Source organism: Rhinatrema bivittatum, chromosome 3 (assembly GCF_901001135.1).
Source record: "Rhinatrema bivittatum chromosome 3, aRhiBiv1.1, whole genome shotgun sequence".
Lineage (NCBI taxonomy): Eukaryota > Metazoa > Chordata > Amphibia > Gymnophiona > Rhinatrematidae > Rhinatrema > Rhinatrema bivittatum.
This window is the reverse complement of record NC_042617.1, coordinates 324,792,965-324,812,439: the sequence shown is the minus strand read 5'-3', so window position 1 is coordinate 324,812,439 and position 19,475 is coordinate 324,792,965. Positions and strand designations below refer to the sequence as shown.

The following is a 19,475-nucleotide window of genomic DNA, read 5'->3' as shown; positions in this document are numbered from 1 at the left end:
CTGTCTCTCCAGACAGCAGTGAAACATGGAGATGTGCACAGACGACCAAGGAGAACCAAGGCCAATCTCGCTGACATGCGGTAATTCTGCTGCAGGAAGTACCTCACCAGGCCCAACACTCCAGTCCTTTCTGCCAGGGAAAATCTATCCAGGCTCCTATGAACTGAATCCTTTGAAGCAAGACCAAGCTGACTTGGGAAAGTTTACTCTGAGTCCCAGGATGTTGTGGCTGACTGCGCCCTGGAATGTCCACAGGACATCCACAATGAATACGCACAAGATAGATCTGCATACACAATGAAAGTAGTGCATGCAGATCTCTCTCATGCATATTCATTGTGCATATCCTGAAAACCAGACCTGTTTGTGGCTCTCGAGGACCAGAGTTGGCCACCCCTGTACTAGAGTATCCTCGGTGTCTGCACAGTATGGGTACAAAGATAAATGAGTGCCCACTACAATCGACAAGCTGAAAGGTCAGAGCACTTCGTGCATCTGTAGTAAAGTCATTAAATAATAGCCAGCCCCGAGGTGACACTGTGTCCTTGCCATGCCTGTAGAGTACAAGTGAGGTACGATCATGGTGAAATAAAATCCCAGTGCAGGGGAAAACTCTAATTCTAAGCACTGAAGATCAGGGGTGCACTTACTGGAGCACTGCTGGTGGGACTGCGCATCTCTTCGGTTCCATGATTGCCATTGGCGATGTCACAGACGCAGTAGTCGCCGACTGATGAGGCCTGGAAGGTGTGGCCCCCAGCACAGTCAATCTCAGGGCTGATCCCACAGCCAAAGGTGAAAGAGGCCAGTGAATGGTAGTGTGTGAGCAGCACCACCGCATGGATCAACTCTGCCAGGGACCAGCTGTGCTCTGCAGTCTTCAAGAGTTGCTACAAAGGAAAAAGAGATTTTTAGACCTGTCCACAAGGAGCACAGCATCTCCTGAAGTAACCCCAATGCCTTCGCTTGACTTAGAAGGGCGCAAGAGGAGAGTTACTCTACATCTTCACTTATGAGCAAATTCTACAACAAGGGGTCAATGTATGGGGTTGAAAGGGGGATAGAGCAGCACAAGTGAGCTTTTCTTCACAGGACAGGATAGCAGTGGAAGAATGAACGTAAGAGAAGTCCAGAAAGCCCGGGATAAGCAGAGCAGATTCTTAGGGTTGAGGGAACAGAAGGAGCGCAGCAGATAATAAAGGAAAACGGATAACTTTCCGGTCTGTCTGCTCTCCTTTCAAATCTGTCCCTATCCAGATCTGTCAAATGAATAATTAAGTTACAGATCCTGCCCCCATATCCAATGTGAAGTTGCACCAGTATGAGTTTAAAGCTGTTCTACATATCTGTGTAACAAGGAAGCAAACAGACTGGCCTCACTGGTTCTGGTGTTTCTCAGTCTATTCCCTGCTCTGTCCACATGGAGAGAAACTGGGTCCAACCAGGGGCAGTAGAGACATTCAGGCCCTAGGGGTGCAAACATTTTTCTGCCAGGGGCTCATCAGCAGTATGATCCCTCCCCAACTCATTGACCAACCTGGGAACTTTGTGCTCTGTATCCGGTGGGAAACGTTACCAGGATAAAGCTTTCTGGTCATCGTTTGCTGACTATCTGGGTAACTTTAGGACAAGTATTTTTAGTACCGGAATGTGAGAACTCCCCAGCTAAACTTTCAATCACTGCTTCTTTATCCTCCACATTGCTTACGATGAGCTGTCTGGATAAAACGTAGTTGAGGATCAGGAGGCAGCACTGCTATCTCAAAAAAGGTTCCCCAGATAAATATCGATCCACTTTGGGTTTCCTCATACTGAGATCAGTGGTGAGGTTTCTAGTTCACAAGAGGATACCCGGTGCTGATGTGCAATTTATTTATTTATTTATTTAGAAACTTTTATATACCGGTATTTGTGGGGACATCATACCGGTTCACATAGTAACTGAAAGATTATGTGCAATGTCTGTGGCAGAAGCTTTGGCTTACTCTGCTGGCACCTACGCCCAGGGTAAGGGCACCTACACTGATTTTTTTGTTTTGCCACTAGCATGTGTGCCATAAAAGGCTGCAAACTCTCCCCCTTAAGAACACAAGGCGTGTCCTGCTGGGTCAGACCAAGGTCCATCGAGCTCAGCATCCTGTCAATGACAGGAGCCAATCCAGGTCACAAGTACCTGGCAGTTCTCCAACAATTGATCCACTTCCAGCATCTCACTCCCAGGACTAGGGGGCACTCCATGAAGTTAGCAAGTAGCACATTTAAGACTAATCGGAGAAAATTCTCTCTCATCCAACGCACAATTAAGCTCTGGAATTTGTTGCCAGAGGATATGGTTAGTGCAGTTAGTGTAGCTGGGTTTAAAAAAGGTTTGGATAAGTTCTTGGAGGAGAAGTCCATTAACTGCTATTAATCAAGTTGACTTAGGGAATGGCATCAATAACATGGGATCTTCTTGGTGTTTGGGTACTTGCCAGGTACTTGTGACCTGGTTTGGCCTCTGTTGGAAACAGGATGCTGGGCTTGATGGACCCTTGGTCTGACCCAGCATGGCAGTTTCTTATGTTCTTATGAATAAGCGCTGGCTTTGCCAACTCTGCCTGGCTCATAACTGGTTATGGACTTTTCCTTCAGGAACTTGTGCAATCTTCTCTTGAACCCCACTATGTTAGATGCCTTCACCATGTCTACAGCTTGACTGAGTGCTGAGTGAAAAAATACTTGTATGATTTGTTTCATGGAGTGTCCCCTAGTCCTAGTGCAGCTTGAAAGGGTAAATTACCTTTCCCTATTTACCTGTTTCATTCCACTCATGATTTTATAAATCTCAATCATATCCAAGCTGAAGAACCCTAATCTCTTTAGCCTCTCTCCATAAGGAAGCTTTTCCATCCCCATTATCATTTCTGTCACTCTTCCCTGTACCTTTTCCATGTGCACTATGGCTTTTGAGACAGGGAGACCAGAACTGCACCCAATACTCAGGGTGCTCTCGCACCATGGAGTTATACAAGAGCTTTATGATAGTCTCAGTTTTGTTTTCTATTCCTTTCCAAATAATTCAACCACCACACACCGAGCTGAAGATTGCAAAGTAGTGTCCACAGGGACTCCAAGGGTGGTGACTCCTGACCCAGCATAGTGTACCTGTAGTTGGGATGATTTTTCCTTTCTTGCATTACTTTGCACTTGTCCACATTAAATTACATCTGCTGTTTAGATGCCCAGTATCCTAATATTACAAGGTCCTTCTGCAGTTCTTCACAATCTGCTGCTGTATTAATGACTCAAAACAATTTTGTGTCATCTGCAAATCTGGTCACCTCCCTCGTCATTCTTTTCTCTGGATCATTTATGAATATGCTAAATAGCACAGCTCCCAGTACAGACCCCTGAGGCACTGCACCGACTCCTTGCTCCCTTGCCTGAGTTCTTGTCTTCCTGTTCCTTCTCAGCTAAGCATGTGCTTGATAAAAGAAGAGGCTCTGCATTCAGGTGCCGCTCCTGCTCTAATCAGTGGCAGAGCTTTTTGGCTGGCACGACCTCGAGGGAAGGATCTCCATGCAGGAACTGTTGGCTTTAAGGTTCTAGCAGTGCTTCCCGGGTTTCTCCCCCACTGCTGATTAAATTCACATTAAAGGGCCAGAAGAGCTCGGGCAAGGCTGCCTCCATGTTTTCTCTTAGCAGGGCTCACAGGATAAGATACGGTTAGGAAGTATTAGATACAGGGGTTACTTTTTCTAAAGTCACATATGATAATATTCTTACATGTTAGTCTCGGCAGTTTCCTTCGCAGCTGGGATCCTGGTGCCACAACGCCGCAGGGATTTTTCCCTTCAGCCCACTGTTTCTGGTCTGGCCACTGCAGCAACTGTGCTGAGGCCGGGGGGGCAGCACTGGGGCACCTTCCAGAGCCCCGTAAATGTAGGGCCTGAACTGGGCCACCAGATGGCGCCCTTATTGATGAGCAGGACTCCCTCAACCCCTCTGCAGCATTTCCAGCCCCATCCAACCCAGAGCACAGAGGACCCAAACCAGGGACCCTTCACATGGCAGTGTGTAGCAGAGTGGCCTCAGAAGTCCATGGAGGCCACTGAACAGACCTTCTCACTGGCTAAAGGAATTTTGCAAATTATGCAGGACGAGAACGTACCTCAATGTGGTCTTTAGTGATAAGCCATGGTCTGTGGGCCAGCATTTTATTCAGTTCTCCGAGGTTCTGCAGTTTCTGTGGGGCATTCCCAAGGCCATTGAGCCACTTGGGGTCACCACCTACATGAAGGAAGTCGTTAACGTGCAGGTTCACTAGGTAGGAGCACTGGTGTCTGGCTGCCGCCTGCAGGAGGAAAACAGAAGAGAGACAATCACAGCTCCTCTCTTGCCACCACACGCTCCCATTGGCTGGTCCCAAATGCAGAAAGCTGGACCCAGGGAGCGGCACTGCTGCTTTGGTGAGAAGGCTCGGAAATCTTTCCAGCCCAGTGGCAGTGCTGCGGTCCTGGGTTTCGGTACCAGCTAGGTGGGGTGGAGATGCTGCAGAGGCAGCGCTCACAGCCTTTGGGAAAGGAGTTTCAGCTATTGCTCAACGGCGACACCTAGTGGCCAGACTTAGAATCCGTTTGCCAGGTAACAAAGGAGCCGCAGTCTGTGGCCCCTGGACAAGGACAGTCACCGTGACGGCTGAGCTAAGTGTTTAAAAGCCCCCGGTAACAGCCAATGATAGTTCCTGGATATTGATTCCACCAAAGGAGCAGGAGGAAAACTGCCAGGCCAGGAACACCCACCTCTCAGTTTTTATTTCTACTTTACAACACTTCCTGGGGAAATGGACGGGGACTGCTGCTGCTTTTTTGTCGGTACCTCCCACGTCACAGGACGCACATCAGACAGGGACAGGCCCTCCTTATACAGTGACACATCCAGACAATAATAAGGACAGAATATATCAGACCGATTTGTCCCAAAGCTTGCCAACATTTGCCCAGAGAGCTCCAACTGGCCAATCCGACGGAGCACTTTGGACATAGCCTGGCGCAACGACTCGCCAGATGTGCGGAGGCCAGAAACACGGGCCCCCTGCGCCTCCAGGAGCCGCAGGCGCTGCCGGACTCACCAGGATGCCAAGGTAGTGCCGGTAATGCAGTGGCAGCGGCCCGTCCATCTGCAGCAGGTAGTGCTGGGTTTTTAGGAAGCTCTCCAAGTAGTGCGGGTGGAAAGCCATCACCAGCGTGATGTTGTCCAGGTGCCCGAGGGCGGCGAAGGCTTCGGCAAACACCGTGTGCACGTGCGAGTCTTCATCCCCCACCTGCAGGATCTGTGGAGGAAGTGGATTACGAGCGCACTTAGCAGATGCTCAACCGCAACAGCAGAATGAGGGGGCGGGGGGGAGGGGGCCGATTATTCAGTCCCTTACAGAAAGCAAAAAAAAAAAAAAAAAAAAAAGATTACCCTTCCCTGCTTCCTGCTCCTGCTCAGCCACTTGCACAGTTAGGACGCCAAGTAACCTCGTTATGCCCGCACCCTCCTCTGGCACCCCAAATTAGAAAGGTTTATCATATCCGAGGAGGCATCTTCCCCACTGCTCGAATTCGAGATCAAAAGAAAAAAAATGCCTCTCCCGTGCAGCATTCTCCCCACTTAGCCTGCCCCCAGCCATCCCAGCTGGACCGTCCACAGATCACGCCAGGAACGCGGTGACCTCCCTTTGATTTTATTTTTGAGAAGGTGACCGAGCCCAGGCACCGCGCCTTGCCCGACGAGCCACGTCCTCTTGGAAGGCTGATGCAGCTCTCCCACCCATCTGCCCAAGTCAGAAGTCAGGCCTCACCTTTGGCCTTCTGCTGTTCTGGATAGATAATTTATATAGTTTATTCATTTTTCTATGCCGCCGCGTTGGCGTTGGCCTTCACAGCGGTTTACAGTTAAAACAAGAATGAAGTACAATAAATACATCAAATAAAAGATAACAGCTAAAATGTTTAAAAGCACATTAATAAAGTATTTAGCTGTTAAAGATAGAAGTTAAAATTATTAAAATAATAAAGCTATTCCTCGAGGTATTAATCAAAGTTAAAAAGTTAAGACAAATTAATAAATGAAACAACACAAGTATTATATAACAAGACTTAACATAAATAAGTTCTGCCTATAGCTAAACACTGAAGCAGTCATTTAAACCTGTATCTGGCAATTTGGAGTCTATGTATTTGAGACCTATGGTCCATTTTCCGTGTACGCGCATTTAAATAGCCAAGTTTTTAAGTCTGCCTTAAATTTTTTCTTGTCTGTTAGTCTCAATTCTGTGGGTAGATTATTCCAAAGTTTGGTTCCTGCTATTGACAGTGCACGCTCTCTCACTTGACTCCCGGCCTTAAGCCTTAAAACAAGAAAAAGCTTCTAACACCTCGTCCAGCACCCAGGCCTCTTCACTTCCCTGCTCTCCTATTCCGAGCCCACCTATTCCCATCTGCACTGACAATAATCCCAGGCACCCACACCCTCTCACCTCCAGTTTATTATTATGACCCATCTGCAGCCAGAGTCCTTTATGGACTGGGAAGAATGGCAGAAAAATGTACCTGTCAGAAGTATTAGAAATATCACTAGATTAAGGGAGATTATCCCCTGGAAGGAACCACGACTCCAGGGAACACCGCAGGCCTGGGGAAGCGCAGTGGCTTCCCGACGAATGGACTGCAGGACCTCACACTGGAAAGCACCTTTCACCGGACCAGCAGAACTCAGAGAACCCAAATGGGACAGGTCCCGAGATTATTCAGGAAGGGAAAGGTCCGAGAGCACCCTCACCTTGGAATGGGGGGGGGGGGGGGGGGGGTGTCTAGCCATCCCTGGCTTTTATGTGACAATATCAGAGGACAAAGCAGAGAGCACGAGCTGCTCTCTGCTTTGTCCGAAAACCACACAGCAGTGGGCTCTGCTTCTACACTCAAATCTATAGATAAACAGCTCTGAGAATACCAGAGCCGTAAAGTCATCGATTCCACCGCAGAGCCACTGCCAAAATCCCAGCCATGATTTACAATCATTAACTCTGCCCAAAACATTTTGTAGGTCACCAGTTGTTTGGAAGCACAGTGTGAGCGCTTCACAGCACTTTTCCTTCGCAGGGTCCCGGGGGGGACCGGTTCGTGGTGTGCTAGCCCAGTGCAAACATACCTCTTTCTCGGGGATGAATCGGCTTGGTCCGTGGCCCACTGGCCGAGGAATTTGGAGCCCAAGTTCCTAGAAAAAGAAAAATGACACAATCCCTCATGTTAGCTGTAAACAACATTCAAGCAGGAGAAAGCCTTCCATTCACTGGGCCCAGCCGAAGGCTGCCTGCCTGCCACGCTCCCCTGCTTCAAGCCCACCGCCACCCTGCCCCACAAGAGGACGTGCGTTTTGTCTGCGCTGGATGGGAACAAGACGTTCCCAGCGCAGCGGCACCACAAGCATAGCTGGGCTCTCGCCCAACTCTCTGTGCAGCTGCAACATCCGCAGTCAGCCCACGAGCTCAGTGCACCGGGCAGGAAACCAGGCAGCTCCCACCTAAACCGACAGCGGGGAGGGGGTTGGGGGGGGGAGAGCAGAGAGGTTTCCGAGATAAGAAATGCAGCGAGGGCGGGCAGAGGATGCGCCATTCCTCCTGGGGGGGGGGGGGGGATGATTCTGCACCAGGCGGAATCCCCCTCCCGTCCGGAATTTTAGATCACAGCCCCGGCCCATGCGCAGGACCCCCGAGAGCCCCGATGGAGGACAGAGATGTGGGGGGAGCAGGGCCACAGATGTCCAAACCTCCTGGGAGAGCAGCGAGAAAGCTGTTGAGGGGGTGGGGGTGGGGGAGTGAGCCGGGGAGGGTGAGGAAGAGCTTGGTGTTCTCGCTCAGGGTGAATGGTGCTGTGCAACGATGCGACAGCACCGGCTTATTAACTCTGCTCAGCAATGGAAACGAGTTTCTTCTTTGCATTTTACGGATGTTTTCAACCATAAACCACTTTCAACAATGAGAGAATGCGGTATATGAGGCATTTTAAATCATAAGTTAATAAAATGTACTGCATCTTGAATTCTTACTTTTAAGACACAGATCATCTCGTGTTATCTGCACGAAAGCTACAAAGAAACATAAAAGGCTGCATCCTAATGCCCGACCAGCCCACAGCTGGCTTCTTCCTCTCGGGACCGACAGGAGCCCCCAACCTGCTCCGTTACTTCCACCGCCGGAACAGCAGCCCGGACCCCAAAAGTACAAGCAGGACGTTTCTGTGCAGGCCCCGGTCTGCATGCTCTTTCCCGGTCTCGCCCGAGTCCTGCTGTGCCTCATTCAGGCCCCAAGCACTGCTGTGTACGCTGAAGGTGCATTACAAATAACCGCAGTGCCAGCGAGCTTTCAGGCTTTCATCCTCGGACGCCGCAGCAGGACACAGGCAAGAAGGGGGGGTCGCCCAAGCACCCTGGATCTGGAGCGAGAGCCTTTCCTATCAACTACTGGAGAAACCCCAGAAAGAGCTTCATTTCTCTGTTCTTTCCGGACACATTCTGATGGAGGACAGTCACTTGCACCCTATTCATTTTATGCAGCGCACAGCCCTGCACAGCTGCATTCACCTACCTGCCCGGACAGCCAGCCTCAGCTGCCTAATGGAGGGTTAAAGGAGCAGGGAAGCCAGGGTTCAAATCCCGCCGACACTTCTCATGGCTTTGTGCAAGCCACTTCATCCTGCACTGCCCTCAGATTGTGAGCCCTCTGGAGCAGGGAACTGCCTATGGGAACTGAATGTGACCCACCCAAAGGCTTTGCCTTCCCAAGGCAGGGATTGTGGGTTCCAAACCTGCCTGGGCTGGTGCTTGGTGGCTTTCCATGAAAACTTGCCCATGCTGTGCTCAAACTTAAGACCGTAAGCTGCAAGGCAAAAAATGCTGCCAGCCAGTGATTTCCCTTGCACACGGACGGTAGGAAATAACTGTTAAACACTCACTGGTCCCATTTTGGGCGAGTGATCATGCCAGTCCTATACTTAGCCAGCCTGTGAAATGCCCCAGCTCCCTTCCTGTCCTGCAGGCTGCCCCTGGTGCAGCCTGGAAGAAACCAAAAAGCCTCCAAACATTTTTACCTCAAAGCATACGGCATAAAGCCTTTCCTGCAATACAAGCTCCATTCCAGGAGGCTGCACAGACTTCACGTCCACGTGCACCCAGAACAGCACAATAATAGACAGAAATCAGCCAAAGCCTGCAGTTTATCTGCATGGAACGGCCAAAGGAACCCAACCACTGCCGTCCTCTGGGGCTAGAGTGCCATAGTAATTGGTACCCAGTGCAGACATAAGAAGTTGCCTTACTGGGTCAGACCAAGGGTCCATCAAGCCCAGCATCCTGTTTCCAACAGTGGCCAATCCAGGCCATAAGAACCTGGCAAATTCCCAAAACTACATCTATTCCAAGCTACTGTTGCTAGTAATAGCAGTGGCTAATTTCTAAGTCAACTTAATTATAGCAGGTAATGGACTTCTCCTCCAAGAACTTATCCAATCCTTTTTTAAACCCAGCTACACTAACTGCACTAACCACATCCTCTGGCAACAAATTCCAGAGCTTAATTGTGATTTGAGTGAAAAAGAACTTTCTCTGATTAGTGTTAAATGTGCTACTTGCTAACTTCATTGAGTGCCCCCTAGTCCTTCTATTATCCGAAAGTGTAAATAACCGATTCACATCTACTCGTTCATGACCTCTCATGATTTAAGACCTCTATCATATCCCCCCTCATCCATCTCTTCTCCAAGCTGAACAACCCTAACATCTTCAGCCTTTCCTCATAGGGGAGCTGTTTCATCCCCTTTATCATTTTGGTCGCCCTTCTCTGTAACTTCTCCATCTCAACTATATCTTTTTTGAGATGCGGAGACCAGAATTGTACAAAGTATTCAAGGTGCGGTCTCACAATGGAGCGATACAGAGGTATTATGACATTTTCCGTTTTATTCACCATTCCCTTCCTAATAATTCCTAACATTCTGTTTGCTTTTTTGACTGCCGCAGCACATTGAACCAACAATTTCAATGTATTATCCACTATGACGCCCAGATCTCTTTCCTGGGTGGTAACTCCTAAGATAGAAACTTACATCGTGTAACCACAGTAAGGGTTATTTTTCCCTATATGCATCACCTTGCACTTATCCACATTAAATTTCATCTGCCATTTGGAAGCCCAGTCTCACAAGGTCTTCCTGCAATTTATTACAATCCACTTATGATTTAACTACTCTGAATAATTTTATATCATCTGCAAATTTGATAACCTTACTCGTATTCCTATCCAGATCATTTATAAATATATTGAAAAGCACCGGTCCAAGTACAGATCCCTGAGGCACTCCACTGTTTACCCTTTTCCACTGAGAAAATTGTCCATTTAATCCTACTCTCTGTTTCCTGTCTTTTAAGCAGTTTGTAATCCATGAAAGGACATCACTTCCTATCCCATGACTTTTTAGTTTTCTTAGAAGACCCTCATCAAATGGTTCAGGAGGTAAAGTCATTAGGGGCCCAGTGTACTATATACTATCCATGTAAATGCGTGGTGAAACACCAACAGGAAAGGTTTGTGTTTTTGGAACCAAGTGAGTTGAGAAGTTTTCTTAATGCACGATTGCCTGTCACTATATCCTAGTCTAAGGTAAAGTAAAGATGCATCATTATTACTTCTATTGTATTACTATGATTTTGCTCTAATATGGTTAACCAATCAGTCTCTTTTGCTTTATAACAGGGTTTTTTCTTTCTTTTCTATTATGACTAGGTTTCATATTTGAAAAATTACTTGCACCTATTGTTTAGACAAGCGGACATTGCTGTTAGTATTGTTTATAAGATTGATAAAATATAAATAAAATAAAAAAAGAAGACCCTCATGAGGGACTTTGTCAGATGCCTTCTAAAAATCCAAATACACTACATTTACTGGTTCACCTTTATCCACATGTTTATTAACCCCATCAAAAAAATGAAGCAGATTTGTGAGGCAAGATTTCCCTTGGGTAAATCCATGTTGAAAGTATTCCATTAAACCATATCTTTCTACATGTTCTGTGATTTTGATCTTTAGAATAGTTTCCATTATTTTTCCCGGCACTGAAGTCAGGCTCACTGGTCTATAGTTTCCCAGATCACCCTGGAGCCCTTTTAAAATATTGGGGTTACATTGGCCACCCTCCAGTCTTCAGGTACAATGGATGATTTTAATGATAGGTTACAAATTTTAATTAATAGATCTGAAATTTCATTTTTGAGTTCCTTCAGAACCCTAGGATGCATACCAGCCGGTCTAGGTGATTTGCTACTCTTTAGCTTGTCAATCTGACCTACTGCATCTTCCAGGTTCACAGTGATTAATTTTTCAGTTCATCTGACTCATCACCCTTGAAAACAATCTCCAGAACTGGTATCTTCCAAACATCCTCATTAGTAAGCACAGAAGCAAAGAATTCATTTAGTCTTTCTGCAATGACCTTATCTTCCCTAAGAGCCCCTTTAACCCCTCGGTTATCTAACGGTCCAACCAACTTCCTTGCAGGCTTTTTGCTTTGAATATATTTTTTAAAGTTTTTATTATGAGTTTTTGCCTTTACGGCTAACTTCATTTCAAATTCTCTCTTCGCCTGTCTTATCAATGTTTTACACTTAACTTGACAATACTTATGCTTTTTCCTATTTTGTTCAGATGGATCCTTCTTCCAATTTTTGAAGGATGTTTTTTTGGCTAAAATAGCCCCTTTCACCTCACCTTTTAACCATGCCGGTAATCGTTTGGCCTTCCTTAATGCATGGAATACATCTAGATTGCTCATCTAAGATGGTATTTTTAAACAATGTCCATGCCTGTTGTACACTCTTAATATTTGCAGCTGCATCTTTTAGTTTTTTCTAAATATTTTCCCCATTTTGTCAAAGTTTCCCTTTTGAAAGTTTAGCATGATAGCCGTGGATTTGCTTACTGTCCCCCTTCTTGTCATTAATTCAAATTTGATCATATTATGATCACTATTGCCAAGCGGCCCCACCACCATTACCTCTCTCACCAAATCCTGTGCTCCACTAAGAATTAAATCTAAAATAACTCCCCCTCTCTCTTGTCGGTTCCTGAACCAATTTCTCCATGAAGCAGTCATTTATTACATCCAGGAACTTTATCTCTCTAGCATGTCCTGATGTTACATTTACCCAGTCAATATTGGGGTCATATTGACTGGGTAAATGTAACATCAAGACATTAACAAATAGCACAAACGATCCAACCTGCCCCCGAAGCCAGAATTTCTTCAGATTTCAAACGGAGAAGAGTGATGATGAAACAGTATAGAAAGTACAAAAATCCAGCAATCTCGGAGGTGTTGTGTCCTGTGACCTGGCCAGCAGGGGGATCCTGCCAGTTTCTACACGCAACTGGAACACTAGATTTTACAAAAGCTGGAGGCATTTCTCCATTCAGCTGCCAGGGCAGGTGCCACAATTCCTGCAACCTCATCCTCGTTTCTTTGTTTCACGCTGGACCAACCAACAAGAGCGCAAAGCGTGTTACAACGTGTTGGTTATACATCTTCAGGGCTCAAGGGCTTCTCATGGCCAATCACTGAAGCTCCCTGTCACCTCCGTTGACACAACACATACGGATGGGCAGAATCCAATTTTTCTTTCTCCTCCGGTCTGGATCATCGTTACCAGCTCTTTCACTATAATCAACTCCAGTCCAGTCCGGAGGCTTTCTGACTCAGCTGTTAAGTAGCAGAAACAGACAGCAAACTTTCTCAACAGCGGGCAACAAGGGAAGCTGTGCTAATCTACCCGTTAGGGTAAGGGACCGACAGCCTGAGCAGCTTACTGTGCCTCGGTCTGGGTAATAGTGAAAGCCTCCAGTTAGAGAGACCTGGCACCGACGCAGACGCTGCCACCGCTAACTTGAGAGTTGCTAGTCCACATCCCGCAGTATTAAATGAGTGAGGAAGGTAGCCCAACAGGTTTAAAGCTGTTTGGGAATGCTTAGGTTGAACTGAAAAAGACATATTTATACTCCCCAACATCCAATTACGATTGATCTGTGCAGATTACAAATGAACAGACACAGACACATCAAAAACTCTCATATAGGCATAACCAGGGGCACAATAAAAACCCATCTCACTCAAATTAAGATAAGATCATAAGGAGTAAACTTTCCTAAAAAAGGTGAAAATCTTATAATCCTCAAATACTCTAAGGACTGAGGTTGGATCCGACTTGAGAAAAAGCTCTTGATCTGGTCTGCTGTGTTTCACAACTCCCAGTCTGAGGTACCTGAAGGAAAGAGTGGCCCTCAGAGCGCAGAGACCTCGTTGGGAGTGTACAGCTCAATACCATCAGCCAACGATTTAAAAACTAAGGTCAACCATTTCTACTGAATTGGTTCTTCAACCAGGAGCCAGAGCAGCGATTTTAAAACCGGCGCAATACAATGACAGCATTTACCCCCGTTACCAACCGTAAAACACAAAGCAATTTCTCCGCCAACCAGAGTTGTCTCTCTTAGAAAAGCACTAAAGCCTGGAGCACTGAAACCAAAGAAAAACAATCCCTTCTCAGACTGCCCCGGGGCTCATTCCATGTGCTTGGAGCTTGCAGGCAATACAATCAGTAATGGATTTCAACGGCGATGAAACAAACAGAAGAAAACCCAGTCACACTGCAGCGAGCACTGGGCTCTGTACACAGCAAACTGCAATGTGAAAAAAACAAAAACAAAAAACAGAAGCCGAGCGCCATGTGCAGACTCATTTCAGAAAGCTTTTCTAATATTTAAGGATTGCCAGGTATCAGCCACCCTCCGCTGGCACAGAGCCCATGCACTCCACAGTGGGCATGAAGCTCTTCACTAAGACAGAAACACACTTTGTACACACCAGCACGGGAGCCAAACTTTGGCTGGACACGGTAAAGAGCTGTGCTCCCAAAACACTTCCAGCACTGGGAACCAGGAGGTGTTTCAGCTGCCGGAAGCCCATTCCTGCCAGGATCACTCACAATGCAACGCGGGCTACGGACCAACACACGGCTCAAAGTCTAGGAAATCAACATGCCCAGCGCAAAACCTGCAGCCACAAATGCCAGCTGAATGTGCCAAAACACACCTCGGCCCAGAGGCATTTTAGCACAAACAAGATGAGCCTTCCTTCATGAGTGCCCTAGCAATTATTCAGGATTTATTTACTTATTTCATCTTGGCTACTGGATGATCACTAAAGTCATAAGGTGGGTTACAAATATAATAATCAAAGGTCAACAGCAATATACAATACAGCAAAACCACCAAGTAAACACCTCGAGTCAGCAGCGCCTGCTGTCCCCATGCAACAGAGAGGTCATCCTTCTGCCACTGAAATGTCAGTCCCCCTCACCCTGCACTACCACACAGCTCAAAGCATGCAGCAGGGATCTGTGCCCTAGCCCCCTGTGGGATTAATACCCCAGGAGGGCAAATCCTGATCACTGCAGCACCCTCCTCCCTCCCCACTGCGGGATTAATACCCCAGGAGGGCAGATCCTGATCACTGCAGCACCCTTCTCCCTCCCCACTGCGGGATTAATACCCCAGGAGGTCAGATCCTGATCGCTGCTGTACCCTCCTCCCTCCGCACTGCGGGATTAATACCCCAGGAGGGCAGATCCTGATCGCTGCTGTACCCTCCTCCCTCCGCACTGCGGGATTAATACCCCGGGAGGGCCGATCCTGATCGCTGCAGCACCTTCCCCCCTCCTCACTGCGGGATTAATACCCCGGGAGGGAAGATCCTGATCGCTGCAGCAGCCTCCTCCATCTCCACTTTGGGATTAATACCCCGGGAGGGTAGCTCGTGATTACTGCAGCACCCCGCAAGGGGGGCAGCTCGTGATCACTGCAGCCCCCGACACCCCGGGATGCGCCCCCCCCTCCCTCCCCGCACTCACCGGGCCGCCGCAGTCGCTGCACAGCAGCTCCTTCATGGAGAGAGCCGCCGAGTAGAGCCGGGACTCAGCCGCCGACGCCACGATCATGTCCGAGGGATGGGCAAGGAGGGGACAGCGTCCGGAAGCGAGTGTGACCACCTGTCTCTCTCTCTCTGTCTCTGCTGCCTCCCCGGGCCCGGGCTCACTCTCCTCGCGCCCCGTTCAGCCTCCTCTCCCTCCCCCTCCTCGCTGCCCCGACCCTCTTCTCTCGTCTGTCTGCGAGCAGCGGCAGCGCCAGATCCAAAGATAGGCAGTGTGAAGGCGGGACTCACGGCCGCAGCCAATCACGGGAGCCCCCTGCAAGACAGATAGAGCAGCAGCCAATCAAACACACCACGGGCTGCGGAGGGAGGGGCGCCAGCGCTGCCTGTTTATCAACAGCCTCAGAAGGAAAAACAGAAGGAAAGAGAGGGGGGGCGGAGGGGCGGGGAGGGGGAAAGGAAGGGGGGAGGAGAGCAGGGGAAAAGAGGACCTAACACCCCTCCCCCATAAATATCTACACTCACACCTCCTCCATCCTATACCCCCCATAAATTTCTACACCCACACTCACACGTCCCCCATCCTATACCCCCCAGAAATATCTACACCCACACTCACACTTCCCCATCCCATACACCCCCATCAATATCTGCACTCACACTCACACCAGCCCCATCTTATACACCCCCATAAATATCTACACCCATACTCTCACCTCCTCCATCCCATACACCCCCATAAATATCTACACTCACACTCACACCAGCCCCATCCTATACACCCCCATAAATATCTACACCCATACTCTCACCTCCTCCATCCCATACACCCCCATAAATATCTACACTCACACTCACACCAGCCCCATCCTATACACCCCCATAAATATCTACACCCATACTTACACCTCCTCCATCCCATACACTCCCCATAAATATCTACATCCATACTCACATTTCCCCTGTCCCATACACCCCCCATAAATATCTACACCCACACTCACACCAGCCCAATCCTATACACCCCCATAAATACACCCACACTCACATCTCCCCCATCCCATACACCCCCCATAAATATCTACACACTCACACCTCCCCATCATATACACCCCATTAATATCTACGCTCACACACCTCCCCCATCCTATACCCCCCAGAAATATCTACACCCACACTCACACATCCACCATCCTATACTCCCATAAATATCTACACACTCACACCTCCCCATCCTATACACCCCATAAAAATCTACACTCACACACCTCCACCATCCTATACACCCCCTATAAATATCTACACACACACCTCCCCATCCTATACATCCCAGAAATATCTACACCCACACTCACACCTCCCCCATCCTATACCCCCCATAAATGTCTACACTCACACTCATACTATACACCCCCCATAAATATCTACACCCACACTCACACCTCCCCCATCCTATACACCCCTATAAATATCTACACTCACACACCTCCCCCATCCTATACCCCCCATAAATATCTACACCCACACTCACACCTCCCCATCCTATACACCCCCATAAATATCTACACTCACACCTCCCCCATCCTATACACCCCCTATAAATATCTACACTCACACACCTCCCCCATCCTATACCCCCCATAAATATCTACACCCACACTCACACCTCCCCATCCTATACACCCCCATAAATATCTACACTCACACTCACACCTCCCCATCCTATACCCCCCCTATAAATATCTACACTCACACCTCCCCATCCTATACACCCCTTTAAATATCTATACTCACACTCACACCTCCCCATCCCATATATCCCCCCATAAATATCTACACTCACACTCACACACCTCCCCATCCTATACCCCCCCTATAAATATCTACACTCACACCTCCCCATCCTATACACCCCTTTAAATATCTATACTCACACTCACACCCTCCCCATCCCATATATCCCCCATAAATATCTACACTCACACTCACACCTCCCCATCCTATACACCCCTTATAAATATCTACACTCACACCTCCCCATCCTATACACCCCTTTAAATATCTACACTCACACTCACACCTCCCCATCCCATATATCCCCCATAAATATCTACACCCACACTCACACCTCTCCATCCTATACCCTCCATAAATGTCTACACTCACACTCACACCTCCCCATCCTATACACCACCCCATAAATATCTACACCCACACTCACACCTCCCCTTCCTATACACCCCCTATAAATATCTACACTCACACCTCCCCATCCTATACACCCCCTATAAATATCTACACTCACACTCACACCTCCCCATCCCATACACCCCCTATAAATATCTACACTCACACTCACACCTCCCCATCCCATATATCCCCCATAAATATCTACACCCCACTCACACCTCCCCCATCCTATACCCCCATAAATGTCTATACTCACACTCACACCTCCCCATCCCATATATCCCCCATAAATATCTACACCCCACTCACACACACCCCATGCTATACCCCTATAAATGTCTACACTCACATTCACACCTCCCCCATCCTATACACCCCTCCATAAATATCTACACCCACACTCACACCTCCCCCATCCTATACACCCCTTTAAATATCTATACTCACACTCACACCTCCCCATCCCATATATCCCCCATAAATATCTACACTCACACTCACACCTCCCCATCCTATACCCCCCCTATAAATATCTACACTCACACCTCCCCATCCTATACACCCCTTTAAATATCTATACTCACACTCACACCTCCCCATCCCATATATCCCCCATAAATATCTACACTCACACTCACACCTCCCCATCCTATACCCCCCCTATAAATATCTACACTCACACCTCCCCATCCTATACACCCCTTTAAATATCTATACTCACACTCACACCTCCCCATCCCATATATCCCCCCATAAATATCTACACTCACACTCACACCTCCCCATCCTATACACCCCTTATAAATATCTACACTCACACCTCCCCATCCTATACACCCCTTTAAATATCTACACTCACACTCACACCTCCCCATCCCATATATCCCCCCATAAATATCTACACCCACACTCACACCTCTCCATCCTATACCCTCCATAAATGTCTACACTCACACTCACACCTCCCCATCCTATACACCACCCCATAAATATCTACACCCACACTCACACCTCCCCTTCCTATACACCCCCTATAAATATCTACACTCACACCTCCCCATCCTATACACCCCCTATAAATATCTACACTCACACTCACACCTCCCCATCCCATACACCCCCTATAAATATCTACACTCACACTCACACCTCCCCATCCCATATATCCCCCATAAATATCTACACCCCACTCACACCTCCCCCATCCTATACCCCCATAAATGTCTATACTCACACTCACACCTCCCCATCCCATATATCCCCCATAAATATCTACACCCCACTCACACACACCCCATGCTATACCCCTATAAATGTCTACACTCACATTCACACCTCCCCCATCCTATACACCCCTCCATAAATATCTACACCCACACTCACACCTCCCCCATCCTATACACCCCTCCATAAATATCTACATCCACATTCACACCTCCCCCATCCTATACACCCCCATAAATATCTACACCCACACTCACACGTCCACCATCCTATACACCCCCCATAAATATCCACACTCACAGCTGGAGTTGCCCTGATTTAGTAACTCCAGCTCCTATGGTTTACCCCTCTCCAAATGGCCCCATTATTTCACATGGCAGTTAACAAAGCATCCCCTCCCCCCCCTTGTCAAAAAAAAGTCCTTCTTGGAGTGTGATCATCCACCACATTGTGGACTGGCATGGCAATCAGATACACAAGCAAAGTACCCGAATTCCATAGATCAAGATTTATGGCCCAATTTGATATAAATAGCACTGCTACAGAAAGGTTTTGTAAAAGCATTTTGTGTAAAAAGAAAAATGCACTGAAACTTGGATGATGATTACATTGGGCCTTAAATATGTTTTCCAGCTAGCGTCTCTGCATTTGGTGTTCCAGTTCAGAGGCGGGCTCTCGCTGGGATTGACGGGCTGGCACTGACCCAGGGTTGCTGTGCGGGCCTGGAGCCAAGTGATGATGTCACTGAAATAGCATCACAGCTTTATACCACTGAGATGCAGCAGTTTATAAAGATGTTGCTGCTTTTCCTTCACATGAAAGGCTTCCTCCCGGCACAAACAAACCGACCCCCCCCCCCCCCCCAAAAAAATGCGGGAGGCGGAGAATTCACCTACGGTAGTAAAGGCAGGCTGCCCTGTGCATTAAGCCGTGTTTTGCTTTGCTGCACCTCTGTAGTTCAGAAGAGGAGAATAATCCCTAAAGTTTACAGGGAGTGGGATTAACGAGGTTTTATCGCGTGAGGATCAGAAACGCCACTGCCCTGCGAACTTCCCACTGGCT

General features: G+C 47.9%; 1 protein-coding gene across 2 annotated transcripts in view; it reads right to left on the bottom strand.

The window, feature by feature from the left end:
* The window catches only part of SESN1 (sestrin 1), a 39,306-nt gene extending 24,064 nt beyond the window's left edge, over positions 1 to 15,242 (bottom strand). Inside the window, exons 1-5 of one of the 2 annotated variants that reach the window (XM_029595302.1) lie at positions 14,980 to 15,242; positions 7,174 to 7,239; positions 5,111 to 5,311; positions 4,151 to 4,333; positions 651 to 890 (exon numbers count right to left, since the gene is read on the bottom strand). In XM_029595302.1, coding sequence (XP_029451162.1) covers positions 651 to 890; positions 4,151 to 4,333; positions 5,111 to 5,311; positions 7,174 to 7,239; positions 14,980 to 15,066 — 777 coding nt within the window. In that variant the 5' untranslated portion in view covers positions 15,067 to 15,242. The remainder of the gene's footprint in view (positions 1 to 650; positions 891 to 4,150; positions 4,334 to 5,110; positions 5,312 to 7,173; positions 7,240 to 14,979) is intronic. The other variant, XM_029595301.1, reaches the window with a different exon arrangement.
* Between the last annotated feature and the right edge of the window lie 4,233 nt (positions 15,243 to 19,475).